The sequence below is a fragment of the Callithrix jacchus genome, chromosome 7 (assembly GCF_049354715.1).
Source record: "Callithrix jacchus isolate 240 chromosome 7, calJac240_pri, whole genome shotgun sequence".
Taxonomy (NCBI): domain Eukaryota; kingdom Metazoa; phylum Chordata; class Mammalia; order Primates; family Cebidae; genus Callithrix; species Callithrix jacchus.
Genome location: NC_133508.1, coordinates 157,178,127 through 157,196,953, shown reverse-complemented (window position 1 = coordinate 157,196,953; position 18,827 = coordinate 157,178,127). Strand labels below are relative to the sequence as shown.

General features: G+C 39.3%; 1 protein-coding gene and 1 long non-coding RNA gene across 10 annotated transcripts in view; one reads left to right on the top strand and one right to left on the bottom strand.

The window, feature by feature from the left end:
* LOC118143110 (uncharacterized) overlaps positions 1 to 11,473 on the bottom strand; it is a 50,057-nt gene extending 38,584 nt beyond the window's left edge. The window contains exon 1 of the long non-coding RNA XR_004727295.3: positions 11,379 to 11,473. This is a non-coding gene — a long non-coding RNA (uncharacterized LOC118143110). The remainder of the gene's footprint in view (positions 1 to 11,378) is intronic.
* Positions 1 to 18,827, top strand: part of WARS2 (tryptophanyl tRNA synthetase 2, mitochondrial) — a 130,489-nt gene that overhangs the window by 45,394 nt on the left and 66,268 nt on the right. The window contains exon 2 of one of the 9 annotated variants that reach the window (XM_035252611.3): positions 18,619 to 18,791. The exons of the other annotated variants lie outside the window; for them this stretch is intronic. Within the exon in view, the coding sequence (XP_035108502.3) occupies positions 18,783 to 18,791 (9 nt within the window). The 5' untranslated portion in view covers positions 18,619 to 18,782. The remainder of the gene's footprint in view (positions 1 to 18,618; positions 18,792 to 18,827) is intronic. 9 annotated transcript variants of the gene reach the window in all.

Here is an 18,827-nt window from a genome sequence, read left to right as displayed (position 1 = left end):
ACAGATCTTTTAAATCTAATAAGATGAAGAGGAGGAAAAATATCACATTATGGCCTGAAGGTTCAGGAGTGTACAAATTCTCTTTTACACCACAGGATTCCTTTTCCAGAGCTTCTAAAGGAGATACTGGGGCAGTGGCATATAACAAAGTACGTTAGCTTCTAGGTATGGGCCTTATATTCCAATTTCTAGCTCTTGTAAACTTGATTAGGCCCCAAGTTCTTTACCTAGACCCACACCTAAATGCCAAGGAGTGAATTACCACCTACCGGATGTAACTGGTACCAGAGACCAGCTTGAGCTCCTGCACAAGGGAAGGGCAAGCCAAGGGAGCCAGACCTGGCTCTAGTGTAGGCTTATAGGGATGACAGAAAGGGCAAGACTCCACTGGTGAAAAAGAAGCAAAAAAACAAACAAACCCGCAAAAACCAAAGCAACCAGTCAACAAGCAAAACATCATGGACCAATCATGTTCTTGAAGCTGATCGATTCGACGGGCAATTCTTTGACACCAGTGGTAAACACGATCAGATAAGGAAAATGAACACTCTTGCTCTCTTTTCTGTGAATGTTACCTGTCATAGCAGAAAAAATGTCGAAAACTGCTGCTTTAGATCCCCATTTAGTACATGAGAATAAGAAACGAGGAACCAACAGAGACAAAATTAGAGAAATCAGAGTGTAAAATACAAGCAATGCAATGTGGCTTCATGAAAATGAAAGGGGAGTGTTTTAAAAGATGGCAGTAAGCAGTGTCCGTGGATAGATTCAAAGAGATCATTGAAGAGCAGCAAGACAGAAAGAGCCTATGGATTAAAGGATTAGGAATCATTTTTTTTGTTTGTTTGTTTTAGAAGAGCTTTAGTAATTCTGTGGGTAAGGAAGCAGATTGTGGGGAGGTTAAGGTGAGGGGTGGCTTATGGGGAGTTAAAGTGGTGATGGCAGGTATAAAGTTCTTGTAGGAATATTTGGGAAGAGTAGGAAAGGGAGAAATGACCCAAGATGGGGGTAAACCTCTTTACATGTCTACAGAGTAGGAAAGACTGGGAGGATCTGATAAAGAGATAAAGATTTAAGATGGAAAAAACGTAAAGTCTGTTGCAGAAATATTCTGAAGAACCACAGCATTGTGGGAAAGGGTTAATGTTAGCAGGACCCGTTTCTCTGAAGTCAAGAGAGAGGACCGTTATCTATGTGGAAACATTTGGAAGTACAAAGTGGAAAAGTTGGTACAACATACTGAATTCAGTAAAGCAGGAACTGAGGTTACCTGTTCAATAGAGAAGCTCCTGGGAGCTTAAACAGACTAGAGATTTAAAATGAGTTCTACATAAAATAAACTGACCAATTAGGTGTGCTTGGCACAATCCTAACTGGACTATAGAAAACCCAAGGAAATTACTGTTTCATGACTGTTGTGTTCCCACTGCCCAACACAATGTTTGGCACATGGCTAGTGCTCAGTAAATGTAAATGGATGGGTGAATGGATGAACGAAGGAAGGATCTGGTATATTTAATTGAATGAAACTATCATCACCCCCTCCCGCCCCCAAGGAGGTCCTGGGTGAACTTAAATGTAATCATTAAACTAAGTCCATAGTGGCCTGCAGTTTGTAAACAGGACTTAATAAAATAGATGATAAATTTTTATAAGCCCAAAATTGTGTGTGTTGGCTTTCTTAGGATAAAGGGTAGCGGTGGTATTTTATTTTGGCAGTGCTGCATGCAAAGGGGGAGTTGTTAGATCTAGCACACATTGCTCAGCTGCTTGTAGCTCTGGAATATTTGTGGCTTCAGTGTCCCCTAAGGAGCCTGCACTTTCCTGCTCTTGCCTCCTCGTCAGAGTGTTCCGGTAACTGTGAGATAGTTCAGATCTCCCTATTTAAACCTGAAGCAATGACCAGCATGTTTGTTAGGAAGGCTTGGGAGCTCCCGTTCAGGAATCCTGTGTTGGCCATGATAAGTGAACACCAAGATTGCAGGTTTGAGGACATGTGGGTTTACTTGTAAAAGATTTTGATGAAAAAGAGGACAGGGACAGACACTGCTTGAAAGCATAATATAAATTGGCTTATAGTCTTTTATTTTTCTATGAGAATAAAAAGGAAAGTAATGATGAAATTATCTCATTTACTCATTTATTTAATAATCATATATTAAGCACCTGTATTATGCAGAGAAAAATATTAGTAAAATGTGACTTGTTTACTAGGAAACACTTTGACTATCCTTCATAAAAAATAGCATAACTCTTATATCGTTTTCATTTTATTCTTATTTTTATGTGTACAAATTTATGGCATACATGTGAAATTTCGTTACGTGTATATAATACGTAGTGATCAAGGAAGGGTGCTTGGGGCGTGCATCAGCCAGCACAACGCTTTTTATTTTGAAAGGATTTTACAAGTACAGTACATTTTTCTTAACTATAGTAACCCTACTCTGCTACCAGACGTTGAATTTATTCCTTTTACTGAACTGTGTTTGTACCCTTTAACCCACTTCTCTTCATCCTCCCCTCACCCACACTCACCTTTCCCAGTCTCTCTTATCTGTCGTTCCACTTTATACTTCCATATGATCAATTTTTTTTTTTTTGAGGTGGAGGTTCGCTGTTGTTACCCAGGCTGGAGTGCAATGGCGCGATCCCTGCTCACCGCAACCTCCGCCTCCTGGGTTCAGGCAATTCTCCCGCCTCAGCCTCCAAGTAGCTGGGATTACAGGCACGTGCCACCAGGCCCAGCTAATTTTTGTATTTTTAGTAGAGACGGGGTTTCACCTTGTTTCCCAGGATGGTCTCGATCTCTTGACCTCGTGATCCACCCGCCTCGGCCTCCCAAAGTGCTATAGGCGTGAGCCACTGCGCCCGGCCGATGATGAAATATTTTAGATCCTACATATGAGTGAGAAGATGGGTTTGTCTTTCTGTGCTTGTCCTATTTCACTTGCCAGGGATGATGGCTCATGCCTGTAGCCCCAGGGAGGCCAAGGTGAGAGGATCGCTTGATCCCCGGATTCGAGACCAGTCTGGGCAACATGGAGAAATCCCATCTCTACAATGAATACAAAATTTAGCTGGGTGTGGTAGTGTACGCCTGTAGTCCCAGTTACTCAAGAGGCTGAGGTGGTCAAATCATTTGAGCTTGGGAGGTCAAAGCTACAGTGAGCTGAGATCAGGCCACTGCACTCCAGCCTGGGTGACAGTGAGACCTTATCTCAAAACAAACAAATACCACTTTCCCACCCCAGTCCTATCCACATTGCTGTAATTGAGAGGATTCTATTTGTTGATGTCTGAGTAGTATTCCATTGTGTTTATGTACACATTTTCTTTTTTCATTCAACTGTTGATGAACACTTAGATTGATTCCATATTTTTGCTATTGTGAATAGTGCTACAATAAACATGTGAATGCAGTTATCCCTTTGATATATTGATTTTTCTTTGAGTAGATACCCATTAGTGGGATTGCTGGATCAAATGGTAATTCCATTTTTAGTTTTTAAAGAAATCTCCGTACTGTTTTCCATAGAAGCTGTACTAGTTTACATTCCTACCAGCACTGTATAAGAATTCTTTTTTCTCCACATCCTCACCAATATCCATTATTTTCTACCTTTTCTGATTTGGGTAAGATGATATCTCTGTGGTTTTGATTTGCATTTCTCTGATGATTAGTAGTGTTGAAGATTTTTTCAAATACCTGTTTGCCATTTGTGTGTCTTCTTTTGATGAATTTCTGATGATTCCTTTGCCCACTTTTTAATGGGATTGCTTTTCATTTGTTTGTTTTGATGTTGAGTTGTTTGAGTTTCTTGTATATTCTAGGTATTAGTCCCCTGTCAGATGAGTAGTTTGCAAGTATCTTCTCCCATTCAAAAGGTATCTATTCACTCTGTTGATTATTTCTTAAACCAAAATTAAGCTTTTAATTAGGCCCTGTTTGTCTATTTTTGGTTTTGTTGCCTCTGCATTTGAGGACTTAGTTATAAATTCTTTGCCTTGACCAATGTCCAGGAGAGCTTTTCCTAGGTTTTCTGCTAGTATTTTTATAGCGTCAGGTATTATATTTAAGTCTTTAATCTAGTTTGAGTTGATTTTTGTATATGGTAAGAGATAAGGTTTCAGTGTCATTCTTCAGTATGTGGCTCTCCAATTTTCGTAGCATCATTTATTGAAGAGAAGTTTCTTCTCCAGTGTAAGTTTGTGCCTGTTCCAAATTTATTTCCTAATGAAGGAAAGTTGAAATAATTCTGTTACTAAAGCACACATTTATCTTCTCGTTACTAGCTGACACGAGGAGTTTGTGCTTTCTTCCTTACTGCTGAAGACATGAGTAGGGCCGAAGTGTTTTCCTCCATATTGCTTTTGGTTCTTAAAAATCTTCGCAGTGGAAACCCTGACCCCTGAACCATAGCAGCAGCAGGTGACCAGAAAAGGAACTAGATTTCAAAATATTTTGTTTTAAGATGTGTTTTGTTGTATTGAAGTCATCATACAACATCTGATATTGATTTTGAGACTCTTAATTCATTCTTTTTAAAGATTCAGATTAAAAAAACCTAAACACATTTCCACTCAGTTTTCCCATCCATTAACTCAATTCAAAACATCCTTATCCTGCAGTGTTCTGCTATGTTTCTGCCCTTGATGAATTAAGAGTGCTTTTGGGTCTCTTGTGGGGTACATGCAGTACTGTCTTACAGAAAAGAGAAAATGACACTGTATTATAGGTTCGACGTATACTCTACCTAAGGGCAAAACTAGTCAAAAATCAACTGAATTTGTATTGAATTTCCCTATATACTTGTGAATGCCTCTTTCACAAAACATTGTTAAAATAAATACCAGGGCTGGGTGTGGTAGCTCATGCCTGTAATCCCTGCACGTTGGGTGGCTGAGGCAGATGGATCACTGGAGGTCAGGAGCTCAAGACCAGCCTGGTCAACAGGGTGAGACTGTGTCTCTACTAATAATACAAAAATTAGCCAGGCAAGGTGACACGCATCTGTAATCTCAGCTACTCGGAAGCCTGAGGCAGGAAAATCACTTGAATCCAGGAGGTGGAGGTTGCAGTAAGCGGAGATCGTGCCATTGCACTCCAGCCTGGGTGACAGAGCAAGACTCTGTCTTAAAAAATAATTATAAAATAAAATAAATAAATATCAGGAAATTATCATGTAAAATCTACTCTGAACTTTTAAAGTGAGATTGCTTGCACCCTAAGGAGAGTTGAGGAACTTTATAAGGTGTTTATGAGGTAGCTTTCAAGCACTTACTATTCCAAGAGTATTTTATTAAATTAATTTTAGTGTATTAGGAGTTTGGAAAAATGTTCTGATGGTTGTAGGTATTGTTAACTGAAAGATGGCCAGCATTCGGATAGGAAGTCTGGGAAGGGATAATGTGACAATTTTCCCTGCTCATCTTTGTAAATGGCCTGCCCTCATCTTCATGCATCCTAGGGACACTGAGTGTCATGGGATTTAAAATGAGACTTCATTTAAAATGAAGTCTGGTTGCTTCGGATTCCAGCACTGGGAATCAATAAACTGGACGTCCACTCAGAAACCCAACTAGAAAGGTGGTAATCGTAAAGATGACAGATGGATAAATTTATAACAAAGGGAAGAAACCAGCCTAAAAAGGCTGAGAATACCCAAAATCAGAACCCCTCTCTCTCTACAGGGGATTACAGTTCCTCATGAGCAACGGAACAAGCCCTGATGGAAAAGGTCTGTGTGCCATTAACAGAAATAGGCTTCAGAGAAGGTGGATGATAAGAAACTTTTGGGAGTAAAAGAACTTGTTCTAACCCAATGTAAAGAAACTAAGAACTTTGAAAAAAGGTTTGACGAAATGCTAACAAGAATAGACAATATAGAGAGGAATATAAATGAACTAATGGAGCTGAAAAACACAACACGAAAACTTAGCGAAATATGCACAAGTTTGAATAGCTGAATTGATCAAGCAGAAGAAAGGATATCAGAGGTTGAAGACCAACTTAATGAAATAAAACGAGAAGACAAGAATAGAAAAAAAAGGATAAAAAGGAATGAGCAAAGTCTCCAAGAAATATGGGACTATGTGAAAAGACCTAATTTATGTTTGATAGGTGTACCTGAATACGACGAAGAGAGTGAATCCAAGCTGGAAAATACTCTTCAGGATATTATTCAGGAAAATTTTCCTAAACTAGCAAAGCAGGACAAGATTCAACCCCAGGTAATATAGAGAACACCACAAAGATATTCCTCAAGAAGAGCAACCCCAAGGCACATAATCGTTAGATTCACCAGGGTTGAAACAAAGGAGAAAATACTAAGGGCAGCCAGAGAGAAAGGCCAGGTTACCCACAAAGGGAAGCCTATCAGACTTACAGCAGATCTCTCAGCAGAAACTCTACAAGCCAGAAGAGAGTGGGGGGCCAATATTCAACATCCTCAAAGAACAGAACCTTCAGCCCATAATTTCATATCCTGCCAAAGTAAGCTTCACAATTGAAGGAAAAATAAAATCTTCTATGAACAAGCAAGTACTCAGAGATTTTATTACCACCAGGCCGGTTTACAAGAGCTTCTGAAAGAAGCATTATACATAGAAAGGAACAACCAGTATTAGCCTTTCTAAAAATATACCAAAAAGTAAAGAGCACCAACATAAAGAAGAATTTACATCAACGAATGGATAAAATAGCCAGTTAACATCAAATGGCAGTAATCCTAAATTTAAATCAACTAAATCCCCCAATCAAAAGATACAGCCAAAACCCAACGGTATGCTACATCCAGACCCAGTTCACATGCAAGGATACACAAAGACTCAAAACAAAGTGATGGAGAAAGATTTACCAACCAAATGGAGAGCAAAAATAAATAAATAAATAAAAAGCAGGAGTTGCAGTTCTCGCATCTGATAAAATAGATTTCAAAGCAACAAAGATATAGTGGTAAAAGGATCAATGCAACAATAAGAGCTAACGATCCTAACACCCAGATACATAGAGACTTAGACTCAATGAGACAGAAAATTAATAAGGCTATCCAGGACTCGAACTCAGATCCGGAACAAGTAAACTCAATAAATATTTATAGAGCTCTCCACTTTAAATATACAAAATATACATTCTCCATCTTAAATACACAAAATATTGATCGGCCATTATTAATACCCATTTTTAGAATAAAGCTACATTCCCGTTTTCTCTCCCTCTTTTTCTTCCTCTTTCTTCCTCTCCTTCACTCCTTTTTTTTCTTTCAAAAAAAAAATAATAAAATAAAATAAGACTTCAGCTCCTGCATTTGATAAATCCTCATATAGTATTCATTTCTACTTCATTCCTATGGATATATTGAATCCCCACCCAATTGGTGTTAGGGATGAAAGCATGGTTTTATCTTGAGGATTTCACTGGCTGGTGAGGGTAGTGGACATGTAGGAAAAGGAAGTTACAGCAAAACTATGTGCTATAATAGAGGGAGGACGAAGCATTGTAGGTGCTTATAGGAGGAAGTGACTCATCTTGTTCTGGGGATTTGGACAGTGCTCCACAAACGTGGTGACAGCTGCACTGAGTCTTAAAAGACACTGAAATTTGTTAGGTCAAGAAAGGGATGCCAGGCAGAGAGAATTGCAGGTGCAAAGTCTTGGAAGTTAGCAAGAGTATGAAAGTAAGAGAAGTACACAGTTCATGGAGTGGAATGGTGAAAGAGGAATAGACTTGATTCTTGTTAATCCGGTAGTGCCGGTGGGGTGGGAGGTCGGCAAAAAAGTTAAAATAGTTAGAAATAGAACTTGAAGAGAGAACTTGAAAAATAGTTTGTTATATAAAACATCTGATTGGTAATTGGGCTATTTTTTCTGCTACTGTATTTTTTTTTAATCACACATTTATCATCAATATAGAAAATAAAGAAAGAAAATCACTTTAGTATAACTCAACTGATGACATTTCAGTAGCATTATTTTTACCCAGCTGGGGTTCTGCCTGTCTTCACAAAACAGCTCTGTTCCACTTGGTGCATACATTTCTCACTGTGCTTCACTATTTGATGGTCCAGATATGAGGATTTGCAGTTATTTTCTCAGTAACAGCAAAACGAAAGTCTGTGTATTTTTCCCAAAATTATCCAGGAGTTTACCAGTTGAATCAAGGAATGGTATCACTTGTAGTACCAAGTATTTTATCATTAATAACTTTCACGGTACAGTAATTTGTCATCTAAACAGATGAAAAGTATGCGTTTTCAAGATACATTTTCAAATCACGTGTTTGAAATTGTCAAAAATAAGAGCACTATTTTACTTTTTAAATGGAAACATTGTAATTGTACATATTTATGGGGTACAATTTAATATTTTAATACATAAACATACGCATATAGTATAAAGAACCATATTCTATTTATGCTAACTGTTAGAGTCAGGCATGGTGGCTCATGCCTGTAATCCCAGCACTTTGGGAGGCCGAGGCGGGTAGATCACCTGAGGCCAGGAGTTTGAGACCAGCTTGGCCAACATGGTAAAACCCTGTCTACTAAAAATGCAAAAAATTAGCTAGGCGTGATGGTGGGTGCCTGTAATCCCGGCTACTTGGGAGGCTGAGGCAGAAGAATCACTTGAACCTGGGAGGTGGAGGTTGCAGTGAGCCAAGATCATGCTACTGCACTCCAGCCCGGATGACAGTGTGAGACTTAGTCTCAAAAAAAAAAAAAAAAAAAAAAGAGTCATAGAGAAGAATTATGTACAACACTTAAAAATTTCCAGTTGGGGAAGGAGGAGGAGTCTCAGAAACTCATAAGTAAATTGCATTTAAAATTACTAAGTTTCGAGTGTGAGGGTTGATTTTATGGTGAAGCTATTGGAAAATTACAATTTACTGACTTAAAGAATATTTGCAAACATAGAATATGCCCATATAAAGATATACAATATATAAAAATATGTAACATATAAAAATAAAATCAGAGTTGAAAGTGCATTGTTGTTTACTACAAAAGGGAAATTGTAAGTATTTTGCTGGTGAATAAATTCAGCTTGTTAGAGTTGTTAGAAAGGCAAAATAAAATATAAAGGAGAATAATTATTTTGATTTTTACATTTACAACTTGATTACCACAAGAATGCTCATATTCCAAATGAAATAATTGACATTAGAGAAACAAAACTATGGTGCTGCATTACTTTACAAGTGAAATAAATGTTTCTTCAGTGTATTAAACAATACATTACAAGCCAACTTAGTAACAATTTAAAAATTGCCATCAGTCTATGTAAGTAACCAAAAGAGGAAAGGCTCTCTTAATTAAAGAAATGCCCCTGAATTTTATTAGGCACAATAAGACAACTGACTAGAAGTGTCAAGGTTTTGTTTATTTGTTTGTTTTTTGAGACAGAGTCTTTCTCTGTCTCCAGGCTGGAGTGCAGTGGCATTATCTGGGCTCGCTGCAACCTCCACCTTCCAGGTTCAAGCGATTCTTCTGCCTCAGCCTCCATAGTAGCTGGGGTTACATGCACGTGCCACCATGACCAGCTAATTTTTGTATTTTTAGATCTCCATCTCCTGACCTCAAGTGATCCACCCACCTCTGCCTCCCAAAGTGCTGGGATTACAGGTGTGAGCCACCTCGTCTGTCTGTGTGTAGAGTTATTTTATACACATGATACACAGACACACACAGAGCAAGTGCAAATTAGAACCATGATGGTGCCACTCAACATGAGTGGAAGATTGAATGTGATGGTAAAATTTTAGAGGAAGAACTAAGTACTTGGTGGTGTCAAATTCTAAGGTTCACCAGTAAGTCTGAGGAACTAAAATCTCTTCAGTGCCCTCCAGTACGGTCGCTTCCTTGGTAACACCCTTTCTGAATTTCTATATAGATTACCACTTCCTTTAAAACTTTTATAAGAGGCTCAAAGATAGGACGTGCGGGAAGCTATGTGGTGTGTCAAAAATATATTGGTCTGATTGTTTCCTAACCTTATAGGCTGTCATTCAGAGGCTCCAGAGATCATTGAGATAATCTTGTAAACATAAAGAGGGATGGTGAATTAAATGATTGGCTGACACTGGTTTGCATATTTGAATTTTTCTTTCTTTTTTACCTTAAGGTTATTTATTATACACAAGAATTCTTTGTAAAGGAGGAGATGGAGAGATGTAGGTCAGAGGATGCAAAGTGACAGATATGTAAGATGAGCAAGTCTAGAGAACATGAGGACTATAGGGAATAAAACCGTACTCTTATTTGGGATTGATGCTACATAAGAATTCAGCTTCTTTTGACTTCAAAACAAAATAAATCGGGAACTGTGGGACGATGGATATGTTAATTTACTTCACTGTAGTAACCTTTTTACTGTCCATATGTATCCCATAGCATCATGCTGTATACTTCAAACGTCCACTGTAGCACTTATTTTTTAGAAAAGAAGTTTTTATAAAGAGCTTCAAAGAAAATGCATAGACATGTTTACTTGTTTTTATAAAGTAAAAGAAATAGTTTACTGCTTATTTAAAAATACACACACACACCTCAAAACCGTGTGGGCTGGGGTAATTATGCCAAAAAAAAAATGTCAAGATTTCAAAGGGAAAAAAAAGTTATTTTGGAGAGCAGTGATCGATCATAGAAGTTCAAATAGCACATGCCATAGTGCTTCATCTGGAAAATGGTATACAATCGATATATATATATATATATTTACCAAAGAAAATAAGTATTTGCTAAGTTTAAATTTACATTTTTCTGAGCGATTACAGCATGATGAAAATGTCAGAGCTGTTGTTTAAATGGAAGAAATAAGTGGAGCAAAGTCAACTATGTGCAGTAGTTTTACGGAATCAATGAAAAGGGGATCCTAGGACTTTGATCCTAGAACAAAGGAGCAGCAACTCCATCTGTGAGGACAGCCCCGGGTGATGGCTGTTTGTTTTACATGGTCTCATAGTAACGCTTCCTGCCTCAGCACCACTACCTGTGTACAGTTGCAGCTGTGCTGGTCAGCCACCATCCCCAGTGCAGAATACTTCTATTGTGCATTCCTGAGTTACTCTGCAGTGCCGGGGCTTGCAAAGTCTTGGAAGAGGAGGCCAGTGTCCTGGATATGAGTTTCTGACAGAAATGGTAACCAGATTACAAATCCTGAACACCTTACCTTACTTACCTCAGCAGTTTAAGACGTTAGTCAAGTGTGCTGTTAACAGTTTTCTAAGGCTGCCAGAACAAAGTACCACAAACTGGGTGGCTTAGAAGAACAGAAATGTATTCTTTCACAGTTCTGGAGGCTAGCAGTCTGACACTGAGGTGTTGGCAGGGCATGCTTCTTAAGGCTCTAAGGAAGAACCCTTGCTTGTGGTCTCCTACCTGCTCGGGGCTCTTGGCAGTCCTTGGGATCTTCTTGAATTGTAGCTGTGTCACACCAGCCTGTGCCTCCATGGTCACAAGGCCCTCTTCCCTCTGTGTGTCTGTGTTTCTCCTCTTGTTTTAAGGGCAACAGTCATGGAATTTAGAGCCCACTATAGTCCAATGTGACCTCATCTTAACTGATTACATCTTTGAAGATCCTGTTTCCAAATAAGGTCACATTCTGCTAGGTGGACATGAATTTTGGAGGGACATAATTCAACCCACTACACCAAACAATGGACTTACAGTAAATTTGATCTTATCTAAAATAATGGTGTGTAAATAATTTTTTGTATGCTTTAGGTCTTAAATTATAGATTCTAAAGATTACTCAGTGGTTTTTAGGTGAATATGATACTTACTCTAGTGTTAAGATAATCAGTGAAAAATAACGTATTATAAAATGTTAGATGTAAAACTTTAACCCTGAATTTCTCATAAGACTTCTCACTTGCTTAATTCATGTCGTTTCATGGGGTTAATTGCTCTTACTATGTCTAAGGACTCTACATGTATTTGAAGTCAGATTATGAAGGATTGTATACACTAAATTAAGGGTTTGGATCTGACTCTGTGATAAAGGAAGAATCAGTAGAGATTCATTATTTTTAAAAGATAGTTTGGGTAGTAGTGTAGAAGATAAAAAACCCAGAAAAAAACTATTGAAACAGCACGGGTGAGATGACTGGGGTTTAGAACACACTGATGGAGATGGAGAAATGAAATTATATTGAGTAACATCCTGATGGTTTAGTAATTGATTAGATGATGAAGATAGCTAGTATTTATTAAGCATTTTCTATGTGCCAGGCACCAATCTAAGAATTTTTTTTTTTTTTTTTCTGAGACGGAGTTTCGCTGTTGTTACCCAGGCTGCAGTGCAATGGCGTGATCTCGGCTGACTGCAACCTCCGCCTCCTGGGTTCAAGCAATTCTCCTGCCTCAGCCTCCTGAGTAGTTGGGATTACAGGCGCATGCCACCATGCCCAGCTAATTTTTGTATTTTTAGTAGAGACAGGGTTTCACCTTGTTGACCAGGATGGTCTTGATCTCTTGACCTCATGATCTACCCGCCTTGGCCTCCCAGAATGCTGGGATTACAGGCGTGAGCCACCGCGCCCAGCCAGAACTTTTTATGTATTGTTTAATTCTTGCAATTCTCCTGTAAATCAGTACTATTAAAAGTTTTACTTCAGGTGATGAAACTGAGGAACAAATACTTGCCAAAGATCACATAGCTAGTAATTAGAGGAGTCAGGATTTGAATCCACAGAATCTGGTAAGGAAAAGGAAGGAGCTGGGGGTGAATCTTAAGGTTAGGAGACTGAGTAGATGGCTCTCTACCTTTTTACTGTCTATATGTATCCCGTAACATCATGCTGTATACCTTAAATATACACAATAACTTTTTTTTAGAAAATAAGTTTCTATGAAGAGCTTCAAAGAAAATTTATAGGCATGTTTATTTGTTTTGTATTTTTAAATAAAAGAAATAGTTTACTGTGTATTTTTAAAATTGAGAATACATTGCAGAATAGGGGAGAGTTGACCTGAAGATCATGAGTCAGTAGATTTAGTTTGGGATAGAGTGTTAAGTTCGAAGAGCTGCTGGTGGGAAGTAAGATAGGCGATAGTAAGTACTGAAAATAATATTTATTTATTTTTTTTTGAGCCACTGCACCTGGCCCCTTCACCTTATACATATGGAATTTCTGAAAGTCTTTTCATCTTAATGTATAACTAGTCTATTTTGTTTTTAGCATTTTTTTTTTTTGAAAGAAAGAAAGAGAAAGGGGGAGAGAGAACAGGAGTCTTGCTCTATTGTCCAGGCTGGAATGCAATCTAAAAATAGATATTAAAAACCTCTTTTGTGCCGATAATTGTGCTTAACAGGGAAGAAAATAACAAACAGACAAACAATATTTCATTTAAGCCTGTGAAATTCTATACAAATGCTGAAGACTGATTTACTTCCAATTATGTGGTCACTTTCAAAATAGGTGTAATGTGATACTGAGAAAAATGTATGTTCTGTGGACCTCGGGTGAAGAATTCTAGAAGTATTCACTGAGTTTACTTGTTCCAGGTCTGAGTTCAAATCATAGATGTCCCTGTTAATTTTCTATCTCGTTGATCCGTCGAATATTAACATCGTGGTGTCAAAGTCTCCCGCTATTATTGTGCGGGAGTCCAAGTCCCTTCATAAGTCATTGAGAACTTGTCTTATGTATCTGGGTGTTCCTATATTGGGTGCACATATATTTATGATCATTGACTCCTGTTGTTGCATTGATCCTTTTACCATTATGTAATGTCCTTCTTTGTTTCTTTTAGTCTTTGTTACTATTAAAGTCTATTTTGTCAGAGATGAAAGTTACAAATCCTGTTTTGTTTTGTTTTGTTTTTCTTTCCATTTGATTGGTAAGTCTTCTACCAATCCTTTGTTTTGAGTCTTTGTATGTCCTTGCTTATGAGATGGATCTAGATACAGCGAACCGATGGGTTTTGACTTTTTATTCAATTTGCCTGTCTGTGTCTTTGATTGGGGCGTTTAATCCATTTAAATTTAGGATTATTATTGGTATTTGTGAGTTTAATATTGTCGTTTAATGCTAGCTGGCTATTTTATTTTATATTTATTTAATATTTAATATTGTCATATAATGCTAGCTGGCTATTAAAAATTATATTTAATGTTAATATTTGTCTTTAATAAAGATAATATCACTTTAAATGTGTAAATTATGCGGCTGTGGTAAAACATGAGGAATCGGTGCCACCGTCTGCTAGTCCTGAAAAGCAAGCGTGCTTTAACGGGGTGTAATTCCCTGTGATTACGCATCCTTATATCATCCCTACATTAAGTTAGGTAGGCAAAAACTGTCTTAGCTGGAACTTTGTGAATTTTTTGGTCAATCAGAGAAAGGAGAGGAGTTCCTGAGTTTGTACCCGGCCGATCATTAGTGAACTTGCTTTATTACAAACTCCCTCCACACCCTCTCTCTTTGATCCACGCGTCCCACCAAATATACCCCTGCGTTGCTCTAACCACAGGGAATTCCAGTTCAAACTGGCAGTTTATGGGAACTGCTTTTGTTGAAATGATTAAATAAAGAAATGCCTGTGAATTCTCCTTCTGAAGCGCTGCCTGTTTTCTGTGTCGTTTTGGTCTCATTAATCAGTGTTGCAGCCAGGCAGACACTCTGCTGTGTATCTTACTGTCCTCAGCACAGCAGCCTCTACTTCTCTGCTCCCAGGCCGACACATTGGGGAAAAAGAGAGAGGGAAACCATCAATCTTCCCAGTTGCACATGTCAGCAGTGATTCCTTCCCCCTTCCTGTTGGCTGTCTCTCTCACCACCTGTGTTTAGAATTAGCACTGAAGCTGCTGTCCAGATGAATAAGAACCACTGTCCTTGTCACCTGCCCTGGTACGGGCCACCACTTCTCAATGAAACGAGCATATCAAGCAGTTATCTCTAATGTGAATGGTGTAAGAGAATCACATACCGCTTAGAAGTTTATTATAACATAAAATTAAAATTTTAGGGCCACATATTCCAGTGAATCAAAGGAGTAAAAGCAAATAATTTCTTGAGTGTCTTGCTGTCTTCTCTTCATCTCCTTCTGAAGTTCATATGGCTGAGTTGATCGACCTGGGTTCGAGTCCTAGCTTCGCTATTTGCTGGGGTGGGCCATTTAACCCTTCTGTGCTTCAGTTCCTACATCCTTATGAAACAAGGATGGTAGTACCTCGGAGTTTCTCTGAGGAGCAAATCAGATAATACATTTATAGGTCTTGCTATAATGCTTCCCATGTGGTAAGCACACCATAAACGTTAGCTATTATTACCAGTAACTTCATTGTCCAGATAATAAAACTGAGTTTCAGAGAGGTTACATAATTTGCAAAAGGTACTTGTAGGCGTAGAAGGATTCTGAACCTAGCACTGTCTGATCCTCAAAACTCATGTCCTTTAGATTACACTACATTGTTTCTATTTTAGATTCATTTTACAAATAACTTCATATCTGAACTTCAATCATTTAACATTGTCTATGTCTTAATTTCCTGTTATTTAAAATGACAATGGTAATAACTACCATTCCTGTTAGTATGAGACTCTTTTAGTTACTATATCAACTCATTCAATCAGACCATATGCTAAAAAACAGGGCCTATTTTTTTTTTTTTTTTTGAAACCGGGCCTTGCTCTCTTGCCCAGGCTGGAGTACAGTGGCACAGTCGTGGCTCACTGCAGCCTTGATGTCCAGGCTCAAGTGATCCTCCCACTTCAGGCTTCTGAGTAGCTGGTACTACAGGCGTGTGCCACCATGCCTGGCTGATTTTTATTTATTTATTTTTTCTGGTAGAGACATGATCTCCCTATGTTTCCCAGGCTGGCTTCAAACTCCAGGCTCAAGTGATCCTCCCACCTTGGCTCCCAAAGTATTGGGATTGCAGGTGTGAGCCACCACATCTGGCCCAGGCTTATTTTTAAAATGTGGGGACACAAAAATGACATGTATTTTTTAGAAAAGTTAAACGATACAAAAAAGTCAAAAAGGAAGTCATGACTCCCATTTCCTTGTGTAACCACTAGTAAGGTAAGTATGTAGCCCGCCCTCCTTGTCAGCATTTACCTACTTAACAAATGTTTATATAGAACCACAGTGGGCTAAGCGCAATCCTGTCATTCCTCCCGTTTTACAGATAAGGAAGTTCTGTGATTTGCACAAGGAAGCACAGCACAACAAGGCTGGCATCAGACTCACGTGTCTGACTCTAGATTTGGGCTCCCCACCTCCACCCTGTGCCAATTCTCAGCAGTTAACAGGACCCATCTTCTTCTTATCTATTCCATAGTATTTCGTTACACAAAAAGAAAACTATGACTTATTTACTGTTTCCCCTACTGATGGACATTTGTTGCTTATCACCCTTTTTTTCCTCAGCTTGTAAGTTCAGGGCTACATGTGCAGGAGGTACAGCTTTGTCACATAGGTAGATGTGTGCCGTGGTGCTTTGCTACACAGACCATCCTGCCACCTGTGTAGTAAGCCCGGCGTCCATTAACTATTCACCCCGATGCTCTCCGTCTCCAACCTGGCAGGCCTCAGTGTGTGTTGTCCCCAACCCCATGTGTCCATGTGTTCTCATCATTCAGCTCCCACGTACAAGTGAGAACACGTGGTATTTGATTTTCTGTTCCTGGGTTAGTTTGCAGAGGACCGTGTCTTCCAAGTCCATCTGTGTCCCTCCAAGGGATATGGTCTCATTCCTTTTTAGAGCTGCATAGAATTCCATGGTATATATGTACCAGTATAATTCTTTTGCAATTAAATAATCAGGGGGAACACCAGATCTTCTTACATTCTTGTGAATATTTCTACAGAACAGATTTCCATACGTTGAATGGTCGGGTGGAAATAAAACAAAAATTTGACCTCCAGAAATGGTTAGATTACTGAGAGCGTACTCTGTGCCAGGTTTATACTAATAAACTTGACACCGTCCTCCTAACCACCCTACGAGGTAGGTACTATTATTGTCCCTATTTTGTACATGTCCAAGGCCGTGTGAGTAATAGGGCAGAGTCTTGAATCCCGGCAGTGGAGCACTAGATTCTGCTTCTCAACCATGTTTATAACCACGCCAGGTATAATCATAGTTCAGCGCTTGGTTTTGTCATTAGTGCTTAACTTACCGTAAGGTTGACTTAAGTCTGAGCTGGCAGAGGGGTCTGAACTGATGCAAATGTGGTTGGAACAACCCTTCGTCTTCTGTCAGTCTACAAGTCGGATGAGAAAGGGAGCCATGATTAGCTGGAACATGAGACTTATTTGCTCCTACAAGAGGTGACATAACAGTAAAAGAGATTTCCTTTTTTGTAAACTATTTTATGCCATGAAAAGAACTTTAGAAGTGTGCTTTCCTGTTTGTATTGTGGGTATTTTGTAAGAAATTCACACTGCCTCACAGAGGTTCATGACATAGTCATGGAATCACATCATACGCTGCACATGAGAATCGCTGGCATCTCAACTTCACGCCGCCAAGGCCACCTGATACTAGTCCAGGTCTTGGCCAACCAACGGAGCTAACCCCGAGACCCACCCACAGTGCTTGAGTGTTGAATCCTCCTCTCCTGGTAGGAGGGATCAGAAGAAACTAGGGAGTTTCCCCAGCAAGGTCATGGGTAGAAAATTAGGCAGAGATAATTTTATCTCCAATCCATTATAGTTTGGATGTTGAAGACTCCTCAGTGGTATTACTTCTTTGGTGATGTCCAGGCTTTATATGCTTTCTGAATCCTGAAGTCATAGAGATTTATGGAATTGGACTTTGCCAAGTAAGTCTACCTAGCCGTCCAAGATGGCGTGCCTACTTGTCACAGATGACTTCTTTCACCAGCATAGAGGCTATGACCACAGCTTCATAATCTTCTGTCGTTCATGGCTGCCGCATGTAATATCCAAACTGCTGGGAGCTGAAGAGGCCTCTTCCTGTACATTATTAAATCACTGTCATAGAGATTTTATTACCTTGAAATGTAAATTACTAGCAAGTGAACTTAGTCCTTTTATTTGTGTATGTGTGTTTCACTGTTTCCTAGCAGGTTGGCAGCTTTGGAAGATAATTATGTAGCACTTGGCCTCGAACGGTGGTTTCTCATTCTTGGCTTCATATTAGAATCACCTGGGAGCTTTTAAAACTCCCAGTGCTCATGCCAAATCCCAGACTGATTAAATCAGAATCTTTGGGGTGGTGCCTAGGCATCAGTATTTTTTAAAGCTCCCAGGTGATTCCAGTGCAGCCAAGATTGAGAACTGTTGGCTTAGAAGGGACCTTCTCCTTTTCATTCAGAGTGTTTTTATCTGTACCTCATTTTCTGCAGTTGAAGTGAATTTTAAGAATAGGTTATTGGTGCCCACAAGCCTCGCTCTAACCTGAGCATACGTCACAGTTACTGCAGGGGCTTGTTAAAGCACTGGTTGCATAACTTTTCTCATGTCTTCTTCTGGGAGAAGCCCCACTCTTAGAATTCCTGATTTAGTAGGTCTGGGTTGGAACCCAAGACTGCATTTTCAACTAGTTCCCATCATGGTGACACTGCGGGTACTGGGAACACACTTTGAGAGCCTCTGCTCTAATCCCTTCCTCTCACCTTCCTTCTGCTCTTTTCTTTTTCTCCAGCAGTGGCCAGGCCTGCTGCCTCTGGCAGTTCACACTCACAGGATCAGTGTCAGGAAAGGCAATGAGTGCACGAGCTTGTCCAGCCTGTAGCGCCTCCTCAAAGTAACCGTACAGTCTGAGAAGAGTTCACCGCATATGCCTATGCAACCTTCTCTGCACGCATAATGCTCCCCGTAAGTTCTTTCTACTGCAAAATCAAAGCCACCACC